At 34.3% G+C, this 9,858-nt stretch overlaps 1 protein-coding gene across 2 annotated transcripts in view; it reads right to left on the bottom strand.

Moving 5' to 3' along the window:
* Nucleotides 1–456: 456 nt before the first annotated feature.
* Nucleotides 457–9,858, bottom strand: part of ZBTB10 (zinc finger and BTB domain containing 10) — a 40,496-nt gene continuing 31,094 nt past the window's right edge. For both annotated transcript variants that reach the window (XM_015145614.3, XM_015145612.3), the window contains exons 4-6: nt 5,950–6,126; nt 5,579–5,751; nt 457–5,304 (exon numbers count right to left, since the gene is read on the bottom strand). In XM_015145614.3, the coding sequence (XP_015001100.1) occupies nt 4,999–5,304; nt 5,579–5,751; nt 5,950–6,126 (656 nt within the window). In that variant the 3' untranslated portion in view covers nt 457–4,998. The remainder of the gene's footprint in view (nt 5,305–5,578; nt 5,752–5,949; nt 6,127–9,858) is intronic.

Genomic DNA, 9,858 nt, shown 5'->3' with positions numbered 1-9,858 from the left:
ATAAAATTTCAAAGACTTGAAATTTATAACATCACATCACTTGTAGTCAATCAGTCCACAAATATACAACACGGGATGAAGCAGTTTACCTTTGCTTTTCAACCCATTTCCAAGATTATGCACAAATGTAAATTAAAAGGGAATTTTTAATGTTTTCTAAAACCTGTAGAGAATCTTAAAAGATACACTGATTACAAATCACTGCTACTAATTAAAGCAGCATTACTTGGAGGTAGTTTGTCATTTATGTACTTTCATATAAAAACATACAAATAAACAAAAAACCCTTATAGTATTCTATAATTCAAACTTGTAAGCCTGAAGTACAAAGATATCTGAATTATACATGTCAAGTTCATTAAGGTGTTTCCCTTACCCCAATTAGTCTAAATTAGTACACTTGCAAAGAAATCTGAATTAAATGTCAGTCAATAAAATTCACAAAGCCAGAAGCAGTTTAGTGCTCACAAGTTTATATTTTTAGGTTTGAATAAAGACTCTTGTGTATTTTCTAAATACACAGACAAAACAGTTTCGGAAGTTTACATACATGTCTTAGGACACTTATATTAGGTAGGTAATTTACATTTTAAAAAGTTGGTCTTCGTAAAAGATCTTCCCAAAGAGCTTTTACAAACAGCAGGCAGAAGTGTTCTTTTATGTTTACAGTGTTCAAAATGCCAATGCTCCCACTAAATAATGGCCTCAACCATCACTCTCCTCAACCCAAAATATTGTTCTCAATAGCTAGTGTACTCCAAATTTAAGTACCCAATATCATCAAATTTAGGGCTAGAAAACATCTTTTGAAGTGTGCTTATCCCTAACACATTTTAAACTATCTAGAATTCTTTAACTTCAGTTGAAAGCAGGGATACAGCAGGAAAAAAAAAACTTTCCATTTTAAGTCCTAAAGTGACTAAACACCTGTTAGTTCTAAGTGTGGATATTATGTACCATCGTTAAGTTTAAGGATCTGGGTGACTGAACGGCACAAAAACTGGGGTTTCTATCTAGTTCTTCAGATAAAAACCATTCTTTTATAAAATTAAAATGCCACAGCCGGTTAAGAGCATGTGCTACACTGATGTGTCTTAATATAGTCAAAGTGACAAAACAACTGCTTTATGAGGAAAGAGTAGTAAGGAAATTTGTTGGGGGGAGGAAAGACACTCAAAATTCTAAACACAGCTGTCTTATAGGAAAAATATAAATCCATAGACTCCATTAAGAGCTGAAATTCTACAAGAGTTGTTCAGTGAGGCAGCAATAGAGCCTCCTTGAAAGAGTATGGGCTTCAGAATCAGACGTGCTCAAAGCCCCCAGCTCTATCACAGCTGTGTTAAATTAGCCAAGTTTCTGAATTTCTCTGAGCTTTTCCTCATCTATAAAATGGAGACAATTAGCACCTACCTTATAGAGGATTAAGGTAAAATCAGGTATACAGCACAATGGCAAGTGTGGGCACTCAAAAAAAAATTGGTAGTTTTTTGAATCGTTTTTCAGAAAAATGAATCTAAACCCTTCATGCTATGTTCAGAAAATCCTAAAAAATATAAATAAAGCTTACTAAAGTTTTAAAATTTAAGATTTTTAAAAACCTATTTTCCATCACACTTTCCCCCATATGATACTACTCCAGTCATATTCAGGCCCTTTACACCATTTTGTATTAATATAAATGACGAAGTCCTAATCCTTTCATTTCCTATTTTCTCCTTCCTTTCCCCTGTCTTTTCTCATTTCTTTTTCCCTCTTGGTTATCTATTATTAAACAACTTTAAGATGTGTTATGCACCTATTATGTACCAGTGTTCTAAGCACTTTACATGAATTAACTCATTTAGCTCACTCTTCTCCATTAGGATGGCTGTACCTAACCCAGCTAGTGTGTTTTCCTCAATTTCAAAGCTACTCATTACTGTTCAGTTTCCCTTTCCTATAATGTTTCTTCTTTTTTAAACTCTTAATTGCTAGTGTGCTAAATTTAGCAAAATATCTAGTAAATAAGAAAGATGAACAGGGGTCCATATGGAAGTATCTGTCTCTGAGAACTCTAAGAAATAATGCACAATCTTGATTTATGAGACTGTCTGTAACTACAGAGTGAATATGAAAGAAAGTTTATACTCTTCCCCTTCATTAAAATTAAAAGCTCTAAAATACTTTTTCATTTAAAATATAAATTACAAGAGACAACTTCGCCAAATGTGTAACATAATTCTGCCAGAGTTCCACAGACAAAATTATGAGTATTTCATTGTTACCTCTGAGACCAATCATAAGTTCTTAGTATCTATCAACTTCCTGAAATTTTACTGTAAGTCAGAAAAAGAATACACTTAAAAAAATAGAAATGTCCAGTAGTATACCTTAGTACTAAAACTATTTTTTAAAAAGATCTAGATGGGAAAAGGCAGTCCCTCGAGATCATGAAACAAAATAAGTTAGGCAGTCAGCAAGTAGAAAAATCTGTCAATTCTGTTTCTGGTAAAATGTTTACTTCAAAGAAATTTTTATATAGGCTGAGGCTAATATATTCAAGAGTATAAACACTTTTCCTTTGGATTACCTAAAAACAAACTTTTAAAGTATCATATTTCAATTGACTAAAAATATAGCCAAATCTGTCACAACACAACATAAAATGGACAATTATAGAATATTTTAAATTAACAGTAACAAGCCATCTACATCAAACCTTATTTCCAACTAAAACCAAACAAAAGCACAACAATCCTGTAGTGTACCAAGTGTGTATTTCAATTTACTGTATGCAATCTAACAAAAATTTGGTCATAATTTACCAGATATACATAAATGATTTAAGTAGTAAAAGAAAATTCAGCTTCAAGAGAGTAAGTTCATATCTTGAGGAAAAGTAAAAGTACATTAAGAATGTAAAGCCAAAGTCCAGTTTCTATGCAATAAGTGAACTGTAGTCTAATAAAGCAGATTTAGGTGATTTTTAGATATATATCTTTGTTCTTTAATATATATTTATATATAGACAGATCTACCAATTGTAAACTAGTTTATTTAAAGGAAGGGAATAAATGGGATGAAAGAAATCTTTATACTATACTTACATATTCACAAAGAACATTTTACGTTTAAAATACTTTTTCATTCATAGTATCTTTGCCCAACTAATTTCTACCAGAAATACATGTTACTCATTTGTCTAGAACATTAAGATGTACTCATCTGTTTTAAACAAAAATCAAACTGAAACTATTCTTATCTGTCAGGTTTACAGTTATGTAGAAACTACAATATAGATGACAAAAGATGCATCTAACCATGTAACTGTAATTTATCTTTGATTTATCCAAGCAGAAACATCATTGTCTAACAATAAACCATTATTCTACTGAAATCAGAGACAATGATAAAGCTTGTCTCTTAAAAAACATCAACTTTCCAACTTTGATCAGATGGAGCACCAAAGGGATTATATCTGTCAAAGCATCTTTGCAATTTTTTCCACATAACTAGCATAATTTAGTTACCTGATATAAAATAGGAAAATATACTCAATTTTTATTTAAAAGAAAGCTGAAAATATGACATCCCTCAATCTTATATAATATACAATATGCTAATAAATGCCATACATGTTAACAATACGTGAAATGCTGCTGAGAGTTCCACAATCAGCTAATTCATGTCACCAGGCTAAGTAAATCTGACAATTTCACCTCAATGTCACCCTTTGTACCCTGAAGAATTTAGTTTATAGAATAATAAAGCTTCTCAGAATTTTATTTGTAAGATTTTTGAGACTGTTGAATCATGGTGACTACTAGAAGGGCTGTATCAAGGTGTAGTGACTTCAAGGAACAGAAAAAAATAAATTAAGTATTGATCATAATTTCAAAACAATCAATATCCCGCTAAGTATGAAACAAAAGAGAATGCACATTTTGTGTTAATTTTAATGATAAAAGGGACATGGGTAAAAACCTGATATTTCACTTATATTGCATAACAAGCTAACCAAACTGGACATGGTGGATAAATTATAAAACAAATCATTTTACTTATTTCTATGATTTTTCTTTCAATTAGGTCTTTCAAATAGGACTGAGGTATAGTACACTGGCAAAAATAAAGAGGCAAACAAGAATAGTGCCAAAGTAACAGATACCCAAAACCGAATACCATGTCAGAAAACATCATATAGTAACCATTTATCAGATTAGAGCAGCAGAAGAAAGTTACTTCTAAATCATAATCATTTTAGTGGTATTTGTCAACTTCGCCACGGTAACTTCATAACATCATTCTTCATTTGTGAAGTAGTAAAATTCATGTCAAAAAGGAAGGGGGGAATGGAGGAAGTCAGTTAGTTCATTCCAATAAATTACCTCTCCAGTTCTTATAAACATGCCCATCAGCACAAAATTGAGAAATAATACCTAAGACTAGAAGAGACTTGGTTTAAGTTATGAAGCAAATTAAATGGAAAAATACAAGAAAATAGAACCAATGGGGTTGAAAAAGCCCCTCACTGAAAATCTGTATTAAAAAAAATAAAATTAATAAAAATAAAAATAGAAACAAAACTCTACTAGTACAAACTAGCCTGAGTGGTTTGATGGACAGAGTGATTGGGTCAATTGTCACTGTACTTCCATAAATGGATTTTCTCCATTCATGTTAAAGTAGCACATGAATGTAAGCTCTTTAAGGACTATTTTCATAGGACCCAAATAGTTACTGTATATCCTATAAATAGAAAATATTTTACTTTGATAACTGACTGAATATGTGGGGACTCCATGTAATCCAACCACATGGTTGTTTGCTGTATAGTCCTGTGCAAATATAAAAAAAAATTTTTTTTTGCTATAAGGCTTTGACCCTACAGTTTTCACAGCAACATAACTACTATCCAGCATGTACCATATTTTGCAAGCCTTCAAGTTCAACAATCCAAATTGTCGATTCATATTAGGTCCAAATGCAGCATCCTTGAGGAGTATAGTAGGTCAGTTAATCATCTAGAGACATACAAACTTCTCCTGATTCATCCCATCGAGAGGGATCATTCTGATCTTCTCCATCATCAACTAGCTCTTCATCAGCTTCTCCTACTTCATTCTCCTCGTATTCTTCATCCCGAGGGAATTCTGTATCCTGTCCCTGATCTACACCTTCTTGCCCTCCTGGTTGTGATTTATCTGCACAGTCTACACAAACACCATAACGTCGAGATCCATGTCTTATTCCAACACTGGCTGCTAACATGAAGATCTTCTTACACACCATACATTTGTATTTTTTATCCTTTTTATGCACCTAATTGAAGGGGGGAAAAATCCAATATAAGGATATTATATATAATAGAATGCATTTGAACCACTCAAATTAAACCACACATTTAGTAATGAGTGAATATACCACTGTTTCTCTGTAAAAAGCTCACTATCAGTTCATAAAGTCAAACTCTTTGTTTAAAGCAATTTAGGAGACAATCTTCCTTAAATTCACAATTAACTGTTTAAATCCCTTTAAACTTCACTGACATAAATACAGTTTATCTCAAAGATCAGCTGTATTTAAAGTTACTTACCAGGGAATGTCTTTTTACATGTTCTCTTCGAGTAAACAGTTTTCCACAAATATCACAGCTAAATGATCTCACTCCTGTGTGAATGAGCAAGTGCCTTTTTAGTGTTCGTCTGTATTTGGCTACATAGCTACAATGAGGGCATTTTAACTTGTTCATGATTAGAGATGATTCACCTATGAGAATTAACAAAAAAAGAGAAAGTGCTTATTATACATTAAACAGAAAACTTGCTATCAAAACTTCTTATCTCTGAGAACAGCAATTATGTAGAACTACTGATACTTGTTTTTAAAAAAATGCAGAATATGAAAGCTTTGAATTCTTAACAATTATTTAATAATTTTGTATTTGTTTAGTTGACTAATACTTGCCATTTTCCCAAGTTTCTTGTTTTGGCCAAGATTCTGGCAATAATCCATACTTGAAATCATTTGAAGCACCTGGTATCAATCCATACTTGAAATCATTTGAAGTACCTGGTATCAATCCATACTTGAAATCATTTGAAGGACCAGGCATCAAACCATACTTGAAATCATGTGAAGTACCTAGTACAAGTAAAAAGTCTGAATTAGTAATGGTAATAAAGATCTATCTCTTATCAGAGTCAGAAAACAGAAAATATATTTATATCCTATGAGCATTATGATAGAACTTCTTAATGAGTTAAATAAAACTGTATTTTAGTCTAAAATTGAGATGTCTTCCTACTTTATTATCACAATTAAATGAAATACTATTCAACTATAATAGAAGAAATTCAGTTTACAAAAAAAAAAAAATCATGGGCCAGGCACAGTGGCTCATGCATATAATCCCAGCACTTTGGGAGGCTGAGGCAGAAGGATCACTTGAGCCCAGGAGTTTGCAACCAGCCTGGGCAACATGGAGAAACTCCATCTCCGTCTCTACAAAAAAATTTTAAACATTAGCTGGGCATGGTGGTGGGTGCCTGCAGTCCCAGCTACTTGGGAAGACTATCTGAGACCAGGAGTTGCAGTGATTCAAGATTGCGCCACTGCACTCCAGCCTGGGTGACAGTGAGACCATGTCTCAACGAAAACAAACAAACAAAAAAAAAGGTGCTGGTAGGGGAGAAAAAAACATGAGTATCATTTAATTGTGCAGACGCCACAAGAAATTACCCTTTTAAAGGATGGGTATATTCAAACCAGAACTCCTAATAGTTGCTTTTTTCTAACTACTCTATCACTTGAGATTATATCACCCTAAAGCCCAGCTATCAAATGGGATATTCTCCTTATTACAAACCCAAGACAGGCACATAATTTTAAGATTAGTATAGAAAAATGGACTGAGAATAAAGAATATACACAGGATAATTAAAAATTTAAAGTTCTATTACTATATCATTGTTGTTTCAGACATATTAGGGCAAGGTAACTGAATGCTCTCAGGGTTCACTGAAATTTCTTTCTAACTCCATCCTTAAATAAAATAACGTGCAGAAGACAGAATCAAAATAGAATAATGCATGTGTCTAAGGATCTTCAGATTAGCAAGGGTGGGAATTATATCCACTGGATTTAATTCCATCTTTAATGTAATTCCTTGGACCAGGAACCTTTTGGCAATAGGAATATATCCAGAATCTTCCACAACTATTGCCACCCTGATCCAATCAATCGTGAGCTCTAGCCCCTGGACTGTCTTCAGTAGCCACCAAAAACTTGTCTCCCTACTTCCACTGTTGCCTTCCTGGAGTGTGTTCTGAGGAGAGAAATCACAGATTCTTTAAAACACTACCTTAAGGCAGATCACCATCAGCTTACAAGGCTGCAAAGACTACCCACCCTCACAGTAAAAGCTAGAGACTTTCAGTATCTTCCAGAGCTTTACCTGGTGGAGCCCTGGCTTCCAACCACCCTTTCAGTCACTCTATTCCAACCATACTGACCTCTGTGCTGTTCCTCATCCATGGATAAGCATGCTCCCAATTCAAAGCACTTAAGCTGCCTAAAACACTCCTTGCCAAGATACAGTTCACTCAAGCAGCAATAATACATTTTCCTCCCATGGGCATCACGGTTTCAAAAGTAAAGAATGTTTACCCAAATGGATTTGCTAAGAATCATTTCCCATATATGTTCCCAGACATGTTGTTCCTCTTAAAAATTAAGATAACTTAAGATTCCTTTTGGTGAAAGTCTTAATACCCAACAAAGTAAAAATGTCTCTAAAGTATTTTAAAACTGCACATCATTACTATTACTGTAAACTGTGCTGTACTTGGAATATCTTGACCGGTTTTTGATGTAAAGAAAGCTCCCTGCACCCATAGCTACATATAATTCAACTATAATTCATCATAGTTGCACCTAATTCGTGTTTGGAAGTAAGCTGTAAGAATCCTAAAGTGAAGCATTTCTGTGTGAGGGATAAAGAATGGGATGGAGGTGGTAGCCTGGAGGTCAACCTACTGTTAGTTTCACATTTCTAAATAAAGTTTGAGCTTTATGATCCATATTTCTTGTCTAAATCGGTACAAAGTCAAACTCCAAGACAGCAAGAACTGTGCCTATCTTACTTGCCTTGGTTTTTCTACTGTCTAAGACATATGTCCTACAATTACTTGTAGAATAAATGTTATCTAGCACATGCCAATAAGTTCTTCTGACTTGCTTAAAATAACTTGGGAAACTAGTATCAAAAGACATGTTAGATGTTCTAATATCTATAATTATTCACAACATATAAGAATAAGGAAATAGGCAAGGCACAGTAGCTGGTGCCTGTCATCCCAGTAATTTGAGAGGCTGTGGGACGATCGCTTGAGCCCATGAGATTCAGGCCAGCCTGGGTGACAAAGCGAGAGCCCATCTCAAAAGAAAGACAGAAGAATATCCCTAAAACGATTTGTAAACTGAAAATCCGAGATTCAACATCCATGATAACAAGGAATGTAACACTCTATCTGCAACACAAAATGGTAATTCAAATTGAGTAAACCTTGCCCCAAATTTCTTCCATCTCTCCTAATTCTTACAACAGAGAATACTTGTAGGAATTACAAGAGTGGCCTGAATAAAGGTACTGTCATTGTAATTCACTACACTTAAGGATCATTGAGGTCATAGAGCTCTTCAAAATGGTGCTTACTGATCAATAATATCCTTCTGGGTACATTATTCCATAATAGAAAACTAAGGAAAAAGCAATGTAAGTTTTTGACATCAAAATCATCAAGCAAAGGCTGATCTCAGATGCAAAAATACTAATGAATCTAAATGTCCCCTTTAAGAGGAATAACCCCATATCAAAGATTTACAAATTTAAAACTTTACATATGAATTCACACACCCCCAACTAAACCCATTCTTGGACTAGATTTCAAAACTGAGAAAGCAAGTGCAATAACATCTTCTTGCGCTGTTAGCAATTTTCTGTACAAACAAAATCTTTAAAATTCAACACATCTGAAAACTTGTTTTATAAATTCTTTTAGACAGTAAGGCAGTTTCTTCAGAAATGTGGCTTTATTTTCGTCAGTACATACTGAATTCAGAGCCCATGACTACTTTTTGTAAGAAGTACCTCATTGTCTCTGTTCTCATCAACTTTGAAAACAATTCCAAAGCTAGTAAAACTGAAACAATCAATAAACATCCATATCTATCTTCAACAAATACTAGTTTTGTCACGTTTTAATGTACACACACACATACATGCTTTCTATGCACTATCTGAAAACATGCATGCTCATAACTTCAAGCCTAAATGCATCTTCTAGAACATGCTCCTAGATAACCACCGTATAAGAAATTTAAAATTGCTTATCACTTAACACATACTACATACTCTAATTTCTGGTTGGTCCCAAAATGTCCTCTTTAGTCATTTTGTGTTCCCATGATCTAAGCAAGATCCATGCTGCACTTTAGTTTACTTCCTTGGTCTCCTTCAATCTAGTGGTTTCCCCACTTGTCTATCATAACATTAATATTTTAGAGTTTGGACTACCTGTCGTATACATCGATGTCTGGGTTTTCCTTTGTCATCAGATACAAGCTAAACAGTTTCTCAAGAATACTGCATAAGAAATGTTGTATGCCGCCGGGCGCGGTGGCTCAAGCCTGTAATCCCAGCACTTTGGGAGGCCGAGACGGGCGGATCACGAGGTCAGGAGATCGAGACCATCCTGGCTAACACGGTGAAACCCCGTCTCTACTAAAAAAAAAAAAATACAAAAAAAACTAGCCGGGCGAGGTGGCGGGCGCCTGTAGTCCCAGCTACTCGGGAGGCTGAGGCAGGAGAATGGC

This window comes from Macaca mulatta, chromosome 8 (genome assembly GCF_049350105.2).
Source record: "Macaca mulatta isolate MMU2019108-1 chromosome 8, T2T-MMU8v2.0, whole genome shotgun sequence".
In the NCBI taxonomy this organism is placed as follows: domain Eukaryota; kingdom Metazoa; phylum Chordata; class Mammalia; order Primates; family Cercopithecidae; genus Macaca; species Macaca mulatta.
Note: the sequence above shows the minus strand (reverse complement) of the source record. Positions and strands in the feature narration are given on the sequence as shown.